The 24,062-nt window shown below is 36.5% G+C and overlaps 1 protein-coding gene across 7 annotated transcripts in view; it reads left to right on the plus strand.

Moving 5' to 3' along the window:
- RABGAP1L (RAB GTPase activating protein 1 like) overlaps positions 1-24,062 on the plus strand; it is a 774,838-nt gene that overhangs the window by 450,338 nt on the left and 300,438 nt on the right. For all 7 annotated transcript variants that reach the window (XM_030303098.1, XM_030303093.1, XM_030303096.1 and 4 more), the window contains one exon: positions 3,281-3,394. In XM_030303098.1, coding sequence (XP_030158958.1) covers positions 3,281-3,394 — 114 coding nt within the window. The remainder of the gene's footprint in view (positions 1-3,280; positions 3,395-24,062) is intronic.

The following is a 24,062-nucleotide window of genomic DNA, read 5'->3' on the forward strand; positions in this document are numbered from 1 at the left end:
CAGGCAGCATGCTAAGCACTTTGCGTGCATTATTTTATTCTGAATGAGGTAAATTTAGTATTATTGTCCCATTTTATAGATGAGGAAACTGAAGTTTCGTGGGATTGAATAACTTGTTAGGGATCCTATTCGTATTAAGTGGAGCAGCCAGGAATAGGACCAGTGAGTTTATCTGGCTCCAAGCCACTAGCCCACCGAATTGGACTGAAGACCAGAACGGGAGATGCGTCTACGGGGAAATAAATTGTGGGTCAGGCTGTGAACCTGCGGGTATTGGTGAAGTAGCTGCCCATGAAGGAGTGACTTCTTCCCTCTTTCCTTTCTGAAGATGACTGTCAGGATTTAAGGAGATTCTGCTTATGGGAGCCATCCAAGAAGACGACCTCATTATCAGTTTTGGTTGTGCTATAAAATGTTTTTAGCCATATTAAAAAAAAAGTTTTCGGGGCGCCTGGGTGGCGCAGTCGGTTAAGCGTCCGACTTCAGCCAGGTCACGATCTCGCGGTCCGTGAGTTCGAGCCCCGCGTCGGGCTCTGGGCTGATGGCTCAGAGCCTGAAGCCTGTTTCCGATTCTGTGTCTCTCTCTCTCTGCCCCTCCCCTGTTCATGCTCTGTCTCTCTCTGTCCCAAAAATAAATAAACGTTGAAAAAAAAATTAAAAAAAAAAAGTTTTCGCATGAAACCTTTTAACTCTGGGTATTTCGATGGCGAAATATTTGGCCTCTTTTTTGTCCTTCTTATGAAATCTTCTTATGAAAATTGACAACTATAATTGAAATAAATCTAAACAAAATTAATATTGAAGAGAAAAATCATTTTTATCTTCATTTTTACTGAGTGTTACTGAGCTTTGATTCAAGTCTTTGTTGAAGAAGTGAGTGAATTTGGGAGATTAGGTGTGGATTCTGGAAATGTGTGCTGTTTTTACTCTCTACAGTATGGGTAATTGGGAGGAGGTTAGCTTGAGCTTTGAAAAGATAATTATTTTCTCTAGTACATAATTTCATTTGTATTAGTCTCTTTATAAGACTCTAATGTACCTTCTGACCTTCAGTTATATGAAAGGGATCAGTGAATAATATAGCAAAATATTTTATTTAGTTTATTAAGTGAAGTTCCAGAAATTATTCCCTTAGCCACCTGAGAGCAGTATGTTGGAAGAAAGCTCTAGAAACGCACATTTGTAGAGAGCATTTGAAAGTAATCCTAGGAAGGGATGGTTCATAAGGAAAAGTTGATGATTTTTACTTTCATTTAATTTTTGCCCATTTATTTTTAGAAACAAATAAGGAAGATTCAAGTGTGCGTAGAAAAAATTACTCCATATTATGCATAGTTACTTTCTAGAAAATTTTGATCAATTTCCCTTTCTCTGAATCAGACTGTTGGTACCATTTAAACACAGTATGATGCCAAATGAGTAGGCAGTTTCTAGGGAATATAGTCCAATTATTTCTCTCCCTTAACATCTTGAAAAGTGTAAAAGACTTATCCTGTGAACCACTCAGCACATGTTTGCCCCTGAAATAGTTCAGCAATGGCAGTAGTAACATTTTCATTGGTCATCTTTTCAAATAGCTTATAAGGGGAAGCTATTACTGTGTGGAAAGAAAACCTTTCTATTAGGGAAAGCCTGGGCAGTGAAAACTTTTCTTCTACCTGGTACCAGATCCCCCACTCAGGGGATCTCCTACTTAGACACTGCCGTAACCAGCCATATCTCTTTGTACGTTACCTTTATGTGTGCTCCCACCTGCCCTCAAAATTTTCTGTCATTAGAAACTGCATTTATGTTGATAAGTATAAACTTTCTAGGTGTCCTGACACTTAAGGTATGGTAATTTTTTTTTAAGTTTCGTTTCTATTCAGCTGTAGCCTTACATTCCAATAAGCCTTCAGAGTTTCCTCTGGACTGATTTGCAGTGTCTTCGGTGTTTGCTAGCAAATTTGGAACATTTCAGTTTGTGTCCTTTCTCTACATGGTATGAGATCTAATTACCACTCAGTGTGAAATAGCAGCCGAAATGAAAAAAGGCAGCAAGAGAAGGCACTGGCTTAACTCACAGTTAATCAGCTATTTCCTTTTTTACATACTTCTCAGCTACAGAGAGAAAAGGGAGATAGCACTCATTAAAGTAATTCATGTATTAAACGTTTTTTTCCTTTCTTGATTTTAACTAAAATAGGGGATTTGTTCAAATCTTCATGCAAGCAAGACATTAAAGAACACTTAATTTGCACTGGTGGCCATTGGTGCTTCTTAAATTGTGCAAAGTAGTTTCATCATCAGGGTTGCCGGAAGTGGTTCCATCCTATTTTCTTGACATTAAACAGAGAAAACAACATTTCTAGGAATCAGATTCAATCAAATGAATGATTAATCACTTTTTATAAGGCTTAGAATTTTATTCTAATTATTAATTATTCTAATTAATCTGTAGTCATCTTAATATAGTAGTTTTGAGGGTTTTTGTTCTCTGGAGTGTGTGAGTTGATAATTAACCTATCAGGGAAAAGATTGATACCTTTACTTTTTAAAACTATTGTGGTCTGAGTTTTCACTTATCAGATGGTCAAAAATGTGAAAAGTTAGTAATATGTGGTATTGGGCAGGTATGGAAAAACATCTTCTCCACCAGTGTTTAGAGTATGTATTGTTACCACACCTCTGGAAGGAAAGTATCTTCATCAAAAATGGAAATGTGTACACCCTTTACCTATAGTTCCACCACTAGGAATCTATTGTTGAACATGTATGTATAAAAATGTTCTTAGTGGTATTATTTGTAATATAAATAGAAAAATGCAAAAAATCATTAATAGAATATTAAACCATCATATATTTTTATCCAGATGTACCTCATTCTTTTTAATAGCTGCTCTGAAAGACACTGAAATATACTTGCATGTACTGATAAGGAATATTCTGTAAGTTACCCCATTACATGAAAGGAGCAGATAGTTTTCTTCTATTTGTGCTTCAAAAAGCAAAGGATGGAGATGTGTGTATACAGCTTCCCTCCCTCACCTCCCCTCACATGAGCATATGTTCACACATCTATAGATAGATGGATGAAAGGATACAAAAGAAACTGTTGGTAGCATTTATAGCTGGTGAATGGGACTGTGGGTCTGGAATGGAAGGCAGGTATTTTCAGTGGGGGGAAGCATACTCTTCTTGTGCTATTTGACTATTTTCTTTTTACCATACGTATCTATTATTTTTCATTATTAAAAAGAAATTTTAAATTAATGACCAGGTCTATTTTTTTCTTTTTTAGGACTCAGCCCAGGAGAGTGTTATCACTCGAGATATTCATCGTACGTTTCCTGCACATGATTACTTTAAAGATACTGGAGGAGATGGCCAGGAATCACTTTACAAGATTTGCAAGGTAGGGCCCTCCACCTCATTTTTTTAAACTTATTCTACAGGACTATATCTTAGGAACCCATCTTACAGATTTTTTTTCTGTCTTCATTTTTTATTTGCTCTGTGCCATGTTGATGCTGGACAGCCAGAGCCCCTTGCCAAGAGAGTTCATGGCTTTACATGAGAAAGAATTCAAGAGCAAGTTTAGAGAAAGGGATGAAGATTTATTAAGTCTAGAAGTAAGAAAGGAGCTACTTCACAAAGTAGCAATCTCTCATCCCAGATGAGGAAAAGGATCCTCTTTGCCTCGAATGAAGGGTTTTAAGTGGTTTAAAAATTTTTTCTTTTTAAATGTTTACTTATTTTTGGGAGAGAGAGATACAGAGTGTGAGCAGGGGAGGAGCAGAGAGAGAGGGAGACACAGAATCTGAGGCAGGCTCCAGACTCTGAGCTGTTAGCATAGAGCACGGAATGCATGAACCGTGAGATCATGACCTGAGCCGAAGTCGGATGCTTAACCGACTGAGCCACCAGGTGCCCTGGGTTTTAAGTTTTAAAATTAGCTAACCTTTATAGGAAGGGGCTTAGTCTTTAACTTTGGCTTTATCATTTGCATGGGTGCTTAGTTTTTTCCATTGTCTTAGGATTGTGAAATTACCTACAGGTAGCAATTTTAAGTGTCTGGCCTTTCTGGCTTTTACTGCCAGAGGGAATAGGGTCCTGTGGTTTTCTGAGTCAGATTTTGTGACCCTTTTTATGACCTGCTGGCTTTTAGGTTAAAGGTTAGCCTAAAACCAAAATGACTTTACTTAAGTCAGTTTGTCTCCTCAGTCTCCTTTCCTTCTTGCTTTAGTTTTCTCTGCTCAGTACTGAGTCCTGAAGGTGACTTTTTGGCTGCATGTCCCATGCCTGCTTGTCAGGGAGGGGGCGCACAATGACCTCATTTTGCTGCTAAGGAGAAAGGAACTAAAGGTCCTCTCAGGCTACTGTAGTAAAGGCTCAGAGGAGTCCCGATGACTGCCCTTATGACAATTTAATGTGGCGGTTGTCTCAATTTTTGGACAATACATAAGGGTAAGAAACAATGTGGTTTTTTGATACTATCGAGGTCTCCGATATTACTAGTATACCCTGACTTATGCCACATAATACATCTTTGTGCAGTTTTTATGTCCCATTTTGAAACCTTTTCCTGAATTTTAGTAAATACGCTCTACTTGGATAGAAAAGATTCTGTTTCTGTTAATGGAGAATAGCTATCAGATTGGTAATTTTTCAAGGTTATATCAGAAATGCAAAATGACTTTTTAAATCATTGCATATAGTTAACTCATATAGCGAATGCTAATTGAGGCCAAAAGCTAAAAACTGCAAAGTCCATTAAACAAAGTTTTGCCCTTTATCCTCAAATTTAAGATGCCTTACAAAATGTGGTGGGTAAACTCCACATTGTCCTCACCTACCATCCCAATAAAGGTTATTGCTGAATGGCGGACTACAAGAAAATCTTGTAGTAATATGGAGAAAAGGCAAGTACAAGGGCTAATTTATAAGTTAGGTAATCAGTTCTTGAATAATTAAATGTATCCTTATATTGAGTAGTAAAAATGGGCCAGTTGGACATTCAGAAGTATGTTCATATATCAGTGTCATTTTATATTTACTGATTTTTTTAAATGTTATTTATAAAAGCCCTTGCCTGCTTGTGCTAGCAAGTAGGACGGATGGCCTAATTCTGCAAATGGCACAGCTTTCATTAAAACCCTTCTTGCATGTTTGTAGTTTAGCCCTCTGCCCTCTCCTATCTTCCCTTCCCTTCCCTTCCCTTCCCTTCCCTTCCCTTCCCTTCCCCCTTCCCCTTCCCCTTCCCCTTCCCCTTCCCCTTCCCCTTCCCCTTCCCCTTCCCCTTCCTTTCTCTTTCCCTTCCTTTCTCTTTACCTTCCCATCTCTTTACCTTCTCTTTCCCTTCTCTTTCTCTTTTCTCCAATGTAGCCATTTGGAGGATGATAAACACTGATCAGAAATCTTTTTTTATATGGTTATATCGTCAGAGCTAGAAATGCATAAATAACTTAAACTCTGAGAGTGTACTGACTTCTGGAAAATAATACATCATCTAGTTTTAAAAATGCCACAAACCATTGAACACCCCTACAGATGTATATTCATTATATGATTGTAAAAGGCAAAAGTAATTATTAAAAATTTTTCTACCAGTTTTGAAATTCAGCTAATTAGCTTCTGGCTTATGTAAGGATGATAACAAAATTTATATAGTTTTTAAGTTTATGTAGAAGGGTCTGACCTATGATATACAGGAGAACATTTTCCTCCTAGCATTCAGCATATTTTCAGCCAAACTTTTCCCTCAATTTTTCTCTGGTTGATACTAGATAATTTTTTCACATAACTAAAACAGATGGTTCTGTGTGCTTGCAGCCTCTGACTTAACAATTTTGCTCCATTGTAGTAAAAACAGTATTTCTTTCCCTCATTATATAATATTTACAGGAGAAATATCTGAACCACTACCAAACACAAAAATAAAAGTTAAATAGTTGGTATATTTAAGTAGTTGATATCTCTTGCTTGGATATGGCAGATAATAATCCAACCTTGAATTCATTAGAGAGTACTCATTAGTACATTCACACAGCTTGTGTGGCCATGTTAGATCATCAGTGTATATTTTGCAACATGATTAGACAGTTTTAAAGCCCTTGCTGAGTTAAGAGTATTAGAACAGGGGTGCCTGGGTGGTTCAGTCACCTAAGTGTCTGACTTCGGCTCGGGTCATGATGTCGCAGTTGGTGAGTTGGAGCCCCGCATCGGTTTCTGTGCTGACAGCTCAGAGCCTGGAGCCTGCTTCAGATTCTGTGTCTCCCTCTCTTTCTCTGCCCCTCCCCCACTCGCACTCTGCTTTCTCTCTCCCCAAACATAAAATAAACATTAAAAAAACTTAAGAAAAAAAGAGTATTAGAACACTGTAGCTCTAAGATACCTTATAAATGTTGAGCATTTTAAATTACATTTTGTAAAAATGTGGAAAACAAAAGAATCATATTAAAAGCATTTCAAAACTCAGGATAGTAAATAAAAGTTGCTAAGGCTTATAATGTTGTACTAAAATATATATTACTTAAACATTTTACAGTGCCCTTTGATAATGGGAGAGAGCAGAGATTAATATTTCAGAATATGTTGGAGAAACCAAAATTTGCTGGGGTCCTAATTGACACAGTTCCTTCTTCTCTTGATCTGTTATGTAGTGATTCAGCGCTCATGCAGGGAAACCTCAGGTGGTGGTGATAACTCACAAATTGTGCATACATTTTCCTTTGCTTTTTCTATCCAATTTGAGCCATAGTCTTTCATTTTATGACCTTCATCCCATATCCCCCAAAGTTGCTATATGTAAAAAGGCCATTGAGTGTGGTCTGCCTGTTATATCACTTTTATTCCTAGAATCATATCCAACATCATACCTCACACTCTCAGCAATACACCTTTGAGTTTCTGTCCTGGATACCTTGCACAACCTGAATAAACATTAATAATACCTTGATTTAAAAAGGCTTCTTCTTTACCAATTTTTTTTTCTTCCTTAATCTTTTTCTTGTCTTACTGCACTGGCCAGAATCTCCATTAATAGTACTAAAATGAAGCAATTATAGTGGACATTCTTGTCATGCTCCTTATTGTAATGATTTACCATTAAGAATGATGTATCTTATTTCACATCAGCAACACACTATAGATCTTTTTTTTTAATACGGTGTCTTTCATGTGTTATAATAATCTCACATTTACAAAGTACTTTCACATATATTACTTCATTTATTTCTGACAACTTCTTATCAGTGGAGCCTATACTAGAAATATAATGTGCTGTGCTCTTAAATTGAGACAGAAATTATTAAGAGAATTTCAATTATAATAAGTGTGGAAATCAATTCTGGTTTCAAGGATATATAAGTCTGACTTTGTAGTTAAAAAGTTTTCTGTGGCTCTGGTGAAATGAGAAATGATCTGAACTGTCAGATTAGAGGGAAGACTGTTAAAAATTTGCTGTCATGTTTTAATGGCCCTGTCAATTTCAGTTTTTTGCCTCTTAATATCTTTTTCAAAGTAGGAGGAAATTGAAATGGTTCAAAGATCCCTCTGTTGTCATAAATTTATGTGTGGAAGTTAAACTGAAAGTATAATAGAATTCATAGGATTCTGAAAATGCAAAGTTTAGGGTTCTCCTAACTCCCTCCATCCCTCCCTTCCTCCTTCCCTTTTCTTGTCTTTCCTATTAGTCAGGTCAATAACATATTTTAAAATAGTGTCCTTGAAAGGAGGAAAAAAATACTAGCACCCCAAGTATCTTTAGCACTTTTTTAATTTAAATATGTTATAAAGTCTATTTTGAGTTAGAAGACAGGTTGGCACAGTTTAAAGGACTGAACATCAGGAAATCTGGTTCTTGATTCTTAAGCAGACCTAAGACTCTGGGAAAATCACTTTTTGGATTTCCTCCTCATTAAGACTGTGGGGTTTGACATGATTATTCCAATTCTAATTTGAAGTGATTATAAGTGTTTAAGTTTTTCCTTAAAATATAACAGATGAGTGCAGAATTTAACAATTCCCATGTCAGGAGTTATATATATATATCCAGCCATCTCTCAATAACAGTGTTAGAAGTAAGTGTGATTTAACTTTACAGACTTCACCAGCTTTCTCTTATTGTGTTTGGGTGTGTGCTTCATGCACACATGAAATGGAATAATTTAGTGATTTACTTTGAGATATACATCTCTTTAAAAACCTGAAACAAGTCAGTCATAGAAATCAGCTAAAATATTGTTCACAACAGTACAGATTGAAGAGACTCTTCGTGTGCAATTTAATTTGAGTATTATTGCCTTTTCTAATTTTCTGATTTGAGTAACTGCTTTCTGAAAAAGAGGCTACTGCTGTGAGTTGAATGGGATGGGCTGAATATATTACAGAGAGATCAATACCTTTCCTCATCTGGGTTAATAATTTGATTGTATAATGGTTTGTGAAAGGACAAAAGTAGACTTAACTTTAAAATAAGCTTGTTTTATCAAATATTGTTCTCAAAACGAGATTGGATTTAATATAAGAACTGAAACATTTCAGGTGTTATTTTGATACCAATAATGAGGGACCTGCTGCATGACTTTGAAGAATGCAAGTGATCACGACTTTTGTAAAATTAGATGTAATCATATGTTATTTATAATGTTTAGTAGAGTTAAGGGGTATTAATGGTTATAAGGATGAATTATTTTTCACTGAGTTGGTAATATTTTCTTTATTTTTTTAAGTATATTTATTTTGAAAGAGAAAAGGAGAGAGTATGGAGAAGGAGTAGAGAGTGAGAGAGAGAATCCCAAGCAGGCTCCACACTGACATGGGGCTTGATCCCACGACCCTGAGATCATGACCTCAGCCAAGACCAAGTCTGATGCTTAGCCAACTGAGCCAACCAGGTGCCCCAATAGTGTTTTCAATGTAAGTTTCTATCTGACTACCTATAATAGAACTCTCTTCCTTGGGATGCCTGGTTTGAATGACAGCATTTACTGAACCCATTATAGGCCACTTTTCTTTACAAAGCCCAATTTGCCTAACAGCATGTGCCAGCTGTGGGACTCTTCCAGCCCACATCCTTGGAGTCTGATTGGCCCCAGAATAAGGTCTCATTGGTGTGGCATATTGGTGTTCCTGGATCAAAATGCACCCAAAAGGATTTCTTTTAGAGCTCTGCCTTGGGGGAATCAGGCAGCCCTTAGAGAATCAAGTAGGCCTTTTCTATTCCCTTTGCATCTCCTCTCTTCCTTGAGTTTCTGGCATGCTTCTTTGAATCATAACAACCTTCTAAGGTAGATCCAAATAGGGTGCTGCTTAGGAACCCTTTGAGTCCCTAGGGTCAACTCTGCTTTGCCAGCACATCCTAATGAGCAATGAATTAAGTGGTTTCAGAAGACCTTGAGGATGGCAGAGTATTCTCATACGAATTAGTTTCCTTAAGGAAAAATTAATTCTTTCAGGTCATACAGGAAGTCTTGGAGAACCTTCCTAAAAATTAGATGATGAAAATAAGATAAAAACAGAGAGGGAGGCAAACCATAAGAGACAAGCAAAATACAGAGAACAAACTAAGGGTTGCTGGAGGGGAGGTGGATGGAGGGATTGGCTAAATGGGTGATGCGTGCCAAGGAGGGCACTTGTTGGGATGAGAACTGGGTGTTATATGTAAGTGATGAATCACTAAATTCTCCTGAAACCATTATTATACTATATGTTAACTAACTTGGATTTAAATAAAATTTTAAAATAAATAAACAAACAAATAAATAAAAGCTAGCTAGATAGATAAATGAATAAATGGATGAGATAAGTAAATAAAAGCTTACAGTGTTGGGGTGACTGGATGGCTCAGTCAGTTAAGCGTCAGACTTCGGCTCAGGTCATGATCTCACTGTTCCCGAGTTCGATCCCTGTGTCAGGCTCTGTGCTGACAGCTCAGAGTCTGGAGCCTGTTTAAGATTCTGTGTCTCCCTCTCTCTCTCTGCTCCTCCCCCACTGTGCTCTGTCTCTGTCTCTCTCTCAAAAATAAATACAAATTTAAAAAAATTTTTAAAAGTGTCGGCATGAAAAGGTGCTCAACATCACTCATCATCAGGGAAATGCAAATCAAAACCACAAAGAGATAATCACCTCAGATTTGTCAGAATGGCTAAAATGAACAACGCAAGAAACAACAGGTGTTGGCGAGGATGTGGAGAAAGGGGAACGAACCCTCTTGCACTGTTGGTGGAAATCCAGACTGGTGCAGCTGCTCATGACTCATGTGTATGAGTCCTTTTTTTTTTTTTTTTTTAATGTTTATTTATTTTTGAGAGAGAGAAAGAGCACAAGCAGGGGAGGGACAGAGAGAGGGAGATACAGAATCCAAAGCAGCTCCAGGCTCTGAGCTGTCAGCACAGAGCCCAGTGCAGGGCTTCAACCCACGAGCCCTGAGATCATGACCTGAGCCGAAGTCGGGCGCTTCACCGACTGAGCCACCCAGGCGCCCTGCGTATGAGTCCCTTTTATATATATATACCTTCTCTCCGGCTTGCTTTTTTACTCTATTATCTCTTGATGAACAGATGCTATTAATTTTTAAGGCCCAATTTATTAATTTTTCTTTTATGGTCAGTATATTTGTGTCTTGTTTAAGAAATATTTGCCTAACTCAAAGTCATGAAAATATTTTGTGATGTAATTTAGAAATTTTATTATTTTTCTTTTTACACTAAAGATTATTATCTATGATTGATTTTGATAAAATTTATTAATTTGTGATAAAATTTATCAGTTTTCTTAGTTTTTTCAAAGTGCAACCTTTGGCTTTGTTGATTTTATCTATTATATGTTTGCTTTCTATTTCACTGATATCTGCTTGTATTTTTATTCCATTTTAAGTTTAATTTGCTGTGTTTTCTAACATGCATAAATCAGTAATTTTTTTAGCTTTTCTTTTGTTCTAATAGGTACAGAAAAGGCTACACATTGCTCTTAGATACTGCTTTAGATGCATTTTTGTGAAGTTTGTTTTTCTGCATTAAAGCTCTAATTTTATAATCAACTTAATTAAGGTTTAATTTACATACAATAAGCTATATCTGTTTCATGCATATAGTTTGATAAATGTTGACAAATGTATACACCTATGTAGCCATAATCAAAATACACCACAATCAAGATACCAAACCTACATCAATCTACAAAGCTTCTGCACAATAAAGGAAACCATCAACAAAATGAAAAGGCAACCTACTGAATGGAAGAAAATATTTGGAAATTATGTATCCCATAAGGGGTTAATATCCAAAATATATAAAGTACTCCTACAACTCAACACCAGGAAAACCAAATGATTCATTTAAAAAATGGACAGAGGATTTGAATAGACCTTTTTTCAAAGAAGAAATACAGATGGCCAACAGGTACATGAAAAGATGCTCATCATCACTAATGCAAATCAAAGCCACAATGAGATATCACCTCATACCCATTAAAATGATTAGTATCAAAAAGAAAGAAAGAACAAGTATTGGTAAGAATGTGGAGAAAGGGAACCCTTGTGTGTGGTTAGTGGGAATGTAAATTGGTGCAGCCACTATGGGAAACAGTACAGCAGTTCCTCAAAAATTTAAAAATAGAGCTACCTTATCCAGCAATTCCATTTCTAGGCATTTATTTGAAGACAACAAACAAACGAAACTAACTGAAAAAGATATATGCATTCTTTTTGTTTATTTTCAGCATTATTTATAATAGCTAAGATATGAAAACAACCTTAGTGTCCATATACGGATGAGTGGATAAAGAAAATGTGGTATATATATACAATGGAATATTATCAGACCATCAAAAACAATGAAATCTTGCCATTTGCAACAAGGTGGATGGCCCTTGAGGGCATCATGCTAAGTGAAATAAGTTAGAGAAAGACAAATACCATATGATCTCACTTACATATGGAATCTAAAAATAAATGAAAAATAAAACAAGCTCATAGATACAGAGAACATATTGATGGTTGTCAAAGGTGGGAGGTGGGCTAAATGTGTGAAGGAAGTCAAAAGGTACAAAGTTCCAGTTATAAATAAATCATGGGGGTATAGTATATGTAGTATACAGTAATGTGACTATAATTAATAATACTGTATTGCATATTTGAAAGTTATTAAGAAAATAGATCTTAAAAGTTCTTATCACAAGAAAAAATTGTAATTGTAGTAAAATAGGCTTATTGTGGTGATCATTTTGTAGTATATACAGATATCAAATCATTATGGTGTATACCTGATAATAATATAACATATTATTATATTTTGTATGTTATATGTTAATTATACTTCAATAAAAATAAAAATGCTTCCACTTCCAAAAAAAGAAATGACAGTTGTTCTAAAGGGGAATTACTGGCAGGCAGGTAAAAAAGATTAGAAAATGCTTTTCATGTACTTTGGTTTGGTTTTTTGATACCTCAATACAAGAGAACCAAAAGATCCCTGGATTTCTTTATCATTTTATCATTATGTACATCAAATAGATTATCTTTCCATTTAAGTCCTGTTGAAAAAGGATATCAACTGTATTGGCCCCCAAATTCCTCATGCCCCTTCCCTTCATAGTAAATCCTATCTATGCCTGACCTCAGGTAACCATTTATCTTCTTTCTGCCATTATAGTTTCCATTTTTCTATAATTTTATAAATAGATCATACAGTATATACTTCTGGCTTCTTTCATGCAGCATAATGCCTCTGAGATTGATCCATGTGGTTGAGTGTTTTGGTAGTCCATTCTTTTGTATTCCTGGGTAGTATTCTATTACAACCCCACCAATTTTGATGTCATATTTTATTACTATTATATATATGGTGATATCCTTGACCCATTGTATTTGGTGACTTTTAGGTTATTTTTTGTTATTGATCTATCTTAATTTTACTATGGTCAAAGAACATGCTCTGTGTGTTTTAACACTTCTGAAATTTTTTGAGACTTGCTTTCTGATTCTAAATATGTAATCATGCTTTTCCAATCTTTTTATAACTTCTTTCTTCTCCTGTTTTGTCAGTTACTGATAAAATTGTGCTAACATTCCCAACTATAAATCTGAGCTTGTCTGTTATTCCTTTAATTTTGTCGAGTTATGCTTTATGTATTTTTATGTTATTATTTATGTTATTAAGTGCATACAAATTTAGTGTTAATGTGTCTTCGTATTGAATAACCTTATCATCATTATAAAATGTCTTTCTTATTGCTAGTATGTACTTTGATAGAAATCTGACCAAATTAGCTTCATTTTGCATTGTACAACTTTCAATATCCTCTTACTTTCAATTGAGTTCTTATATTTAAGAAGTCTCCTTTAAGCATCTTATAATTGAACTTTGTTATTTTCACTAGCTCTCCAATTATTTTTTAATTGGGGTATTGAGTATATTTACATTTAATGAACTTATGTATTTAATTTTAAACTTACTATATCACTGTTTTCTATTATGTTTCATCTGTTTTTTCTCTTTTTTTACCCTCATTTTCTACTTTAAACTCTGTATTACATAGTTTGCATACTTTTAATGGTTACCCTAGGGATCACAACAGGCATTCTTGATGTATTAGAATACACCTAAGTGAGTACTTGGATCACTTCTGTATAATGCAAGAACCTTACATGTCTTTAACTTCATATATTTTTGGTTCATTGTCCTATTATTATCATGTATTTAATCCTGTACATGCATCAATACCCACCTATGCCCACACACAGGGTATTATTTTTTTGTATTTTAAACTATCCATATTCATTTAGACTTACCTGTTTATCCATTCTTATGCTCTTCATTTCCTCCTTCATTGCCTGCTTCCATCTGGGATTGTTTTCCTTCTTCAAGTTTTTTTTGTCCTTTTAATTTTCATTCTTTTTTTTTTAAGCATAATAATGATTTCAGGAATAGAATTTAGTGATTCATCACTTACATATAACACCCAGTGCTCATCCCAGCAAGTGCCCTCCTTAATGCCCATTGCCCATTTAGCCCATCACCCCACCTAGCACCCTGCCAGCAACCCTCAGTTTGTTCTCTGTATTGAAGAGTCTCTTATGGTTTATCTCCCCCTCTTATTTTTCTTCCCTTCCCCATGTTCATCTGTTTTGTATCTTAAATTCCACATATGAGTGAAATCATATGATATTTATCTTTCTCTGAGTTATTTCACTTAGCATAACACACTCTGGTTCCATCCACGTTATTGCAAATGGCAAGATTTCATTCTTTTTGAGCACTGAGTAATATTCCATTGTGTGTGTATGTATGTATGTATGTATGTATGTGTAGACACATACACACATAGCACATCTTCTTTATACATTTATCAGTTGATGGGCATTTGGGCTCTTTTCCATACTTTAGCTATTGTTGATAGTACTGCTATAAACATTGGAGTACATGTGCCCCTTCAAAACAGCACACTTGCATCCTTTGGATAAATACCTCATAGTGCAATTGCTGGGTTGTAGTGTAGCTCTATTTTTAATTTTTTGAGAAACCTCCATACTGTTTTCCAGAGTGGCTGCACCAGTTTACATTCCCACCAGCAGTGGAAAAGAGATCCTCTTTCTCTGCATCCTTGCCAACATCTGTTGTTGCCTGAGGTGTTAAGTTGAGCCATTCTGGCAGATGTGAGGTAGTGTATCATTGTAGTTTTGATTTGTATTTCCCTGATAATGAGTGATGTGTGGAGCATCTTTTGATGTGTCTCTTAGCCACCTGGATGTCTTCTTTGGAAAAGTGTTTACTCATGTCTTTTGCCCATTTGTTCAATGGATTGTTTGTGTTTTGGGTGTTGAGTTTCAGAAGTTCTTTATAGATTTTGGATACTAACCCTTTGTCTGATATGTCATTTGCAGATATCTTCTCCCATTCCTTCAGTTGCCTTTTAGTTTTGTTGATTGTTTCCTTTGCTGTGCAGAAGCTTTTTATTTTGATGAGGTCCTCATTAGTTCATTTTTGCTTTTGTTTCCCTTCCCTCCGGAGACATGTTGAGTAAGAAGTTGCTGCGGTGGTAGGGGCGCCTGGGTGGCGCAGTCGGTTAAGCGTCCGACTTCAGCCAGGTCACGATCTCGCGGTCCGTGAGTTCAAGCCCCGCGTCAGGCTCTGGGCTGATGGCTCAGAGCCTGGAGCCTGTTTCCGATTCTGTGTCTCCCTCTCTCTCTGCCCCTCCCCCGTTCATGCTCTGTCTCTCTCTGTCTCAAAAAAAAAAAAATAAATGTTGAAAAAAAAAAATTAAAAAAAAAAAAAAAAAGAAGTTGCTGCGGCCAAGATCAAAGAGGTTTCTGCCTGCTTTCTCCTCGAGGATTTTGATGGCTTCCTGTCTTACATTTAGGTCTTTCATCCATTTTGAGTTTATTTTGTGTATGGTGTAAGAACGTGGTCCAGGTTCATTCTTCTGCATGTCGCTGTCCAGTTTCCCCAGCACCACTTGCTGAAGAGACTGTCTTTATTCCATTGGATATTCTTTCCTGCTTTGTCAAAGATTAGTTGGCCATGTGTTTGTGGGTCCATTTCTGGGTTGTCTATTCTGTTCCATTGATCTGAGTGTCTGCTCTTATGCCAGTACCATAGTGTCTTGAGGATTAGAATTTTGTAATACAGATTGAAGTCCAGGATTGTGATGCCTCCAGCTTTGGTTTTCTTTTTCAAGATTGTTTTGGCTATTCAGGGTCTTTTCTGGTTCCGTACAAATTTTAGAATTGTTTGTTCTAGCTCTGTGAAGAATGCTGGTGTCATTTTGATAGGGATTACACTGAATATGTAGATTGCTTTGGATAGTATTGACATTTTAACCATATTTGTTCTTCCAATCCATGAGCATGGATTGAGGAAGTTTTTTATATTTCTTTAGTAAAAATCTGCTAGTGAAACTTACTGCATTTCTTTTATTTGTGTGAGGGTCTTATTTTGTCTTTATTTTGGAAAGATTGTCATTTGATATGGAGTTCTAGGTTGAGATGGGGTTTTGCCTACCATTTTAAAGGTGTTATTCTATTGTCTGTAGGCCTTCATCATTTCTGTTGAAAGATGGCTATGAATCATATGTTTGTTTTCTTTTTTAATATAATACATCTTTTCTCTCTGCTTTAAAATTTTTTGGTTTATCTTTGGTTTTTCAACAATTTTTTGTTTTTTGTTTTTTTAGTAATGTGCCCTAGTTGTGATTTTCTTTATATTCGTACTGCTTGGAGTTCGTTATTGAATATGTGGCTTGACTTCATTATTGAATATGTGGCTTGACTTAGTCTGTCACTTTTAGGAAATGCTCAGCCAGTATCTCTCTAAATTCTATTTGGCCTTGCTCCTTTATTCTGGACTTCCAAGTATTCATATTTTACTGTGTCACTTATGTCTTCATTTTATGTGACCATCTGCCCTTTGTGTCTTCATCTGGATATTTTTTACTAATCCTTTCTCTACTCTATTGCAGTCTTAATTTTGGTTATTTTATTTTTCAGTTCTGGAATTTTTATTTGATTCTTTTTAAAAATAGATTCCATTCTCCTTTGTGAGTTTTTTTTCCTATTTTCTTGTACAGATTAATCATAGGTATTTTTTTTTTAATGTTTGTTTACTTTTGAGAGAGATTGAGACAGAGCATGAGTAGGGGAAGGGCAGAGAGAGAGGGAGACATAGAATCTGAAATAGGCTCCCGGCTCTGAGCTGTCAGCACAGTCTGACATGGGGCTCAAACTCAGCAATGGTGAGATCATGACGTAGGCCGAAGTCAGATGCTTAACCGACTGAGCCACCCACGTACCCCAAATCATAGGTATTTTAAAGTCCAAGTCTGATAAAGTCTAATATCTGATCACCTGTTCATATATTACTATTATCTCTTGATTTTTATTTTCTCATATTTTCTTTCATGCTTGGTTATTTTTAATAGAAATCTGGATTTTGTATGTGAAAAATTATATAAGGCTTTGAATGATTTTACTCCAAAGAAGATTTAGTATTTTTCTGGTAGGAAGATAGAGTATAATGCATCCATTTGACCCAGTGTGTACTATCTTTTGCTTCATGGGTGAGACCTTCCAGCATTTCAGCTAAAAGCCTGAGGTATTTATTAGAAATCTTCCTCCTTGGTGGGCTCCACATCTTACTTTCTGTGTCCTTGACACTATGAGACCACTGAAATCTCTGCTTAGTTGTTTTTAATATTGTTGCAGACCGCTTTTTCCAAAAATTTCCCCTTCTATGAAATATTATTTTGCTCCTGTGAGGAGATATGAGAGATCACATTTTCATAATGTTCCCCTAAACTTTTCGTTAGATAAGTGTTCGTTAATAGTTTCAGATTTTCTGTGGGAGAGGGGAAATAGTCACTGATCCTCTTGTTTACAGTGGAATAAAGACGGTACTAGATTTGCATACTGATAAATCTTAATCTCTGAGGGTAAGAGTTTCATTTAGTTTCCCTGCCCTTAAATCACTCATTTTCCATTTTTTATTTTAGGCAAATTGTCTACTTCTTCTTCATTGCCAAGGACAGTTATGTTTATAGCCATTTAGAACAGCAAATGCATGCTCATACATATACATACACATATAAAAGAAATTTTAGCAACTTAAAGTTGGAAAGCTTCACAGTGTGTGTTTGTGTGTATATAGGGGTTAACTTCATGCTTAGCTTTTGCTTATAGTATTTCAAAAACATTTTTTTATTAGTATCATTAAATCATACATGAGGGACTATTTTTGGGTGGGGTCTTTTTTTTGTTCCTGTTATTATACATATTAATAGGACAGACTTTTTATGGGTCAGAGCTCAACTGGGAAGATATGATGTTATTTTAAATATGGATTTTTCTTCTGAAACTGTAACAATAAAAGGTTAGGTTTGTGAAGCTGGAGTCCTGGAAGGAGAATGAATGATTTGTAATGCTCTTGAAAGTGTCTGAAAAGTTTTTAAAAATTTCTTTATGTGCTTGGTCCCATAAGAGCTTTTCTGAAATAGCTTTGTAGTTTCTGTGGAACCTGTAGTCTTTCAACTGAAAGGCTAATTGAAGCCATCACACCATTACTAGAATAAGGAAGAGAAAGAGTAGGATTATGAGGATGATAAAAATGTGTAAAATTAGAATACAGGGATTGGTGTGTATCCTAATGGTTTGATTATAGTCATTCTCTTTCAAAAACAACATTTCTTCTTTGAGAAAAGAAGAAAAGTAAGATTACTTTTTAAAATAGAAAAGAAAAAACTAACCTGCAAAGACATAACACAAGGAGCCTTCAAATAAAATGCTACTCATGGTTTCCTGAATTTATGATTTTTCTCAAAATAGAGATCTCTATACTAAATTCAAATGCCTTAAATATCCCAAACAATAAACTCACATTTATTCCTGAGTGGATTAGTTACAAGATTATGGGGACTTATTTCCTGTTTACTAATTGTTATCCAGTTGGCAATATCTTTACAACTTTGAAGCCTCCTCCTTAACCAGACCTTTTCCTGCATCTTTTAAAGACCAAGGAAGGGTGTGAATCTGAATTGCTTTCCACCTCCTTCCCATCTGTCCAAATCTTACTAGCCCACTTCCCTTGTGAAGCTTGTTCTACCCACTTCTACCCACAGTGATTTATAGATTAAAAATACTCTAGAAAGTTTAGATGATTATTATGGATTATGTTTGAACATTGTCTGATTAATTTCATTTAAGTGTTTTCTTCAGCGTGTTCAGTCTTTGAGAGAAGAGGGTTCTCTCTGACATTTTCTTTTTCTTTGTTTTAGAGAGCAGAGTGCAGTACTGACTACATGATGTAATATAATTAACTCTGTGCTGTTGACTTGATGAAACTGTGTTATTCCAGGTCCTCTCAGAAGCTTGTCACCAAAACAGGATTAAATGTGTAAGCAGTGTATTAGGGGAGATGCCTGTAAGAGAAAATGGAGACGCTGGGAGAGCCATTGGACTACAATGTTAGTCTGACCCCAAGGGAAGAAGATAGGAAGTAAGATTAAGTAGAAGTGTCTTGGAGTGTAGTGCACTTATAAGGAATGTTTGGCAAGGCCAATGGGAGTCCTTGGCTAAGTTGTGTGTGGGGTCCCACTTCTCCCAGAAGCTGGCCTGCCTTAATGTCTTGTTGTGTTCAGTCATTGGCTGGGAGTATACCCCGGGAAGTGTGGCCTTAGTGCAAATGTTAGGATGGATTTCAGGACATACCAGTTGGCAACTTGGACCAATTATGTTTTCTGCTGTTGGAGATTAGACAGGTTCATTTTCATGTTCACCAAACAGATATTTTAAATGAGAATGTAATGTATATAAACACTACAAGAGCTCTCTCTACAGTTTCTTCTTCTATAAAATAATTTTGTTTATAATAATTACTCAACGTAAGCTCTTTAAAGAGCAAGGATGTTGTTTTTATTTATTTTATAGAGTTCCTTTTTGCTGTCCTTCATGTATCATTTTTTTTTTAAATCAAAAGTCCAAAGATATAAACTAAACACTCTGGGTAATTTCCCATAATCATATGGTAGTTTACTTATAATAGGGGCATTAAATGTTTTTTTAAGTATCTGATAGTCTAGCTATTTTACATTTCCTTTTTTTAAATGAGTATATCAGTTCACTTTTAAATTGTTGCCAAGGGCTTTATTTTTTTTTTTCAAGTGTTATATAAAAGGAAACTTACATCTAGGAATTTTGCCAGCTATGTTAGATAAGAAAATTGCTTTGTGAGTGAATATTTGTGAGTACATCTAGTTTTCTATGTTTATATTTGCCAGAGTTTATATTATTTCATATCAGGGAATCTATTTTTGGAGCTTATGTTAATACTCTTCTTTTTGCCAGCATATAGGATAAACTTAATAACCTTTTTTAAGCCCCAATTTTTTATTATTAGAATCAACAGACAAAATTATTCTGAATTTGTTTATATATGTATGTATACATCCATATTTCCATATATTTTTTAAAGAATGTCAAACTTACAGGAAAGTTGCAAGTACATAATTTTGTTTCCTATAGTGTTTGAGAGTGGTTTGCCAACATGATGCTACATCACCCCCAAATACTTGAGGATGTTTTCAAAGAAGCAAGAATATTCTCTTGTAATGAAACATCCAAATCAAAAAGGAACATCGATGTACTGCTACAACCCAAGCCTTAGACTTCATTCAGGTTTCACTAGCTGTCCACATAATGTCCTTTACAGAAAAAAGGACCTAGGTCAGAATCATACCTTTCTATTAGTTGACATCTTCTTGACATCTGGAATAGTTTCTCACTGCTTCCTTCATTTGGTACTTGTGAAGATTATAGCCCAGTTATTTTTTGAAACATCCTTCAATTTGGGTTTGTCTGATGTTTCCACATGGTTGGACTCAAGTTATACATTTTTGGCAAGAGTAACACAAAAGAAACATCTCTTATCTCCTCCTCTCAGGTAGCACACAGCTGCAGGTTTTCCCATAATTGATGGTCACTTTGAAAATTTTTTTTTTTAATGTTTATTTCTGAGACAGAGACAGAGCACGAGTGGGGGAGGGGCAGAGAGAGAGGGAGTCACAGAATCAGAAGCAGGCTCCAGGCTCTGAGCTGTCAGCACAGAGCCTGATGCGGGGCTTGAACTCACAAACTGTGAGATCATGACCTGAGCTGATGATGGTCACTTTGATCACATAAATAAGGTGTTGTTGACCAGACTTCTCCACTGTGAAGTTTCTCTTTTACCCTTTGCAATTAAGAAATATTTTGGGGTGGAGAAATAATTATATAAACATACCTTCTTCATCAGACTTTGCATTTATTTATTTGTGTGTGTGTGTGTATATACAGGATGTATATACACACACTCACACCCATATTATATTCAGATAGACTCATCAATTCTCATTTTATTCAGTGTATTACTAACTCTCTTACTATAATTATTTGTTTTGGTACTCAGATTGTTCCCAACTGGACGGTGGGAGACCTTCAAGCTGGCGTTTTGGCATATCCTATCATTCTCTACTGCCTTTCTTTCTGGCCCAAAAAGATGCTCTAGGCTTTCTTTGCCCCAGAACTAGACCATTTCTCTAAGGATCCCTCCTTTCTTTAGTTAAAAATGGTAGAAAATCAAGATTTCTACACTAGGTGTATTCACTGATATTAGGATGAGTTACTCACAAGTCATCTCACCGGACAGAGCTAAGAAATATATATGTGCGTGTGAATATATGTATAGACACATATATGCATGCCTGTATACAAACAGTTTTTTCAGTATTTTTAATGAAATAATTCACATACTATAAAATGCATCCCTTGAAATAAGTGTACATTTTAGTGGTTTTTAGTATATTCATGAAGTTATGCAACCATCATCATTATTAAGTTCTAGAACATTCCACCACTCTAAAAGGAAACCTGTATCCGTTAGAAGTCACTCTCCAGCATCCCTACTCTCAGCCTCTGGCAATCAATAATCCAGTTTCTCTTTCTGTGGATTTGCTAGGTTTTGTTGTTTTTGTTGTAGTAGTTTGGTGACTTTTGTGAACTAATTATATAAAGTCTATTCTTTGTCATGTGTGGCCACTGAAGTCTCTGCTTGGTCGTTAGCTAATGATTAGAAAGAGGTTTGCTTATATTTCCTAGAACCCGTAACTTTCCCACTCTTTGCCAAGGGGCTCTGTGGATGTGGTTAGGCATACTTTTATTATTCAGCTAACCCGGGTGACAATTCTATTTTACCTTCGCTTCCTGCTTGTGCAGAGCCTCAATCAATGTCAGCCAGAAATGAGAGCCTAAAGCCTTCTCATGCCTTTTCTGAGCTTACCCAAAGCTTTGGGCACCTGTACAGTTTTACACATGGACGTGGCCCTCTATATTCTCAGAAATAAGTCTGAGTTTTTCAAAGACCTTATGGACATCTCATTCTGTAGCTTTTTCCTTTTAAACCTTTTGGTTAAGTCTGTTGTCTGCTCCAACTTTTATCTACCACCTGAAGGCAGTCATAAAATTAAACAATCACTTGTAATTGTTTTTGACAAATGCCCTGGGGAAAGGGCTTTTCACACTGGGTGAGCCTTGCAAGTGGTCTTTGGGGAACCACCACACAGGTCTAACAATGCTCATTCTCTGCAAATGATTCTTTGCAGGATTTGTAGCCATCCCCTTTTGCTCCTGATGGTCTCCAGGATGCTTGTTTTCACTGCAAAAGCAAGGTGTTAGTTTTCAAGGTCATCAAGGGGCTGCAGAGGTAGAGCTAAGGGAAGTTAAAAAATGCCACAAAGTTCACTGTCCTTACTGAGATTCGGTCGTTTTTCTGTAATAAATGTTCCTCAGGTTGCTGCAAATCTTAGGTCAATTTCCAGAGCACTAGAAAAGCTGATTGTAACGATTTTTGCTATCTTTCCTGCTGTTATGGAGGAGCACATTTGTAGAGATCCTTACTCTGCCTTTTTTGCTGATGTCACTGCCCATATTTGTTTTTATACCTTTTTACATATGTTGAAAATTAGGGATTCACAGGAATACTTTCAATTTCAATTAAATATCAGCAAATGAATTCTGTTCTTTTTCCTATATTTGTTAATTCCCTTCTCTAATAATGAAAAAACCTAGTTCTCATTATTTTTCATGTATTTATCCATTTGATCAATATCCCTGTATGTAACCAGCTTCCCATTGCTGTGGCCTCTCCCGTCTTGCACAGATGGCTCTTTACAGTGGTCAGGCTCTAACATCCCATGTATGCTTGCTCCATTGATTCCTTATTCTTGGCCATCCGCTTCCCCACATGGATGGCCTCATCATCCTGGTTAGAGTATAATGTCGGACCACCCCTCTATGTCATGTTTATCTTGCTTTGCCTGATGGCTTCTGGAAGGAAATGGGAAGTTTGACTACTTTTTAATAAAACAAGAATCCATAAGCATTGTAATGGTGAGTGAGACCTCATCCAGACAGCTCCATACTCATCCTGATGATGGCTCAAATGGGATATGTGGAAGAAGGACATTGTAGTCCTCCTTGACACCAGCCTGTCATTGCTACTATTATTCACCTCATGCTGTGCCCAGGCGCTGTTTAATCCTCAGGCAAGTTTATACAGTGGTTTCTATTTTTACCTTTGTGTTACAGACGAAGATAATCTGCTCCCCTTTATCACAGAAGGCCTCAAAAGATTTGTCTATACCTGCTCTAACCAGTTTCTCTCCTTCAACTATTTACTAAACCCATTTCAGTCAGGATTTCACCTGTATTACTTTATTGAAGATGATCTTGTCAGAAGACAAACATATTCCAAATCATAAAACATCGTCATCTTAGTTAATAGTAACTCCATTCTTCCCATTGCTCAGGCTAGAAACCTTGCATCGTTTTTGACTCTCCTTTCTTTCTCTTACACTTAAGTTGAGAAAGTGTTAGCTACCACTAGAAGCAGAGGTCCCAGGATGTCAACCCACTGCATAGTTTGCAAGTGTTGAGGTTACTAAGAAAGACACAGCTGGGGCGCCTGGGTGGCGCAGTCGGTTAAGCGTCTGACTTCAGCCAGGTCACGATCTCGCGGTCCGGAAGTTCGAGCCCCGCGTCAGGCTCTGGGCTGATGGCTCGGAGCCTGGAGCCTGTTTCCGATTCTGTGTCTCCCTCTCTCTCTGCCCCTCCCCCGTTCATGCTCTGTCTCTCTCTGTCCCAAAAATAAATAAACGTTGAAAAAAAAAATTTAAAAAAAAGACACAGCTCACACAGCCACTGGATGGAGCAATACTTTCCCCTCATAGAAAAAAGAGCAAGGTCAACTTCAGTGGTGAGTGTCAGTCCTCCAAGATGTCTATCACAGGGAGATGGTCTGCATGCACCTCTTCTGTGCTGCAGAAGAAAGAGCCCATTCCCTCCTCGTAGAGACTATGGATAACTGTGGGGTTGACCAGGTGCCATATGACATACACACTTATAAAGAAGTATGCATCAAGCCTGGAATCGGGAAAGATGACCAAACAAGGTGATAAGCCCAGCACAGGGAGTAAGGGCTCCTTACCTCCATGTGAGAAAATATCCCAGGGCTGCAGCATACTCTTTTGCAACCGTGCAAAGGTCAACAGGTTGTACAGGA

This window comes from Lynx canadensis, chromosome F1, assembly GCF_007474595.2.
Source record: "Lynx canadensis isolate LIC74 chromosome F1, mLynCan4.pri.v2, whole genome shotgun sequence".
Taxonomy (NCBI): domain Eukaryota; kingdom Metazoa; phylum Chordata; class Mammalia; order Carnivora; family Felidae; genus Lynx; species Lynx canadensis.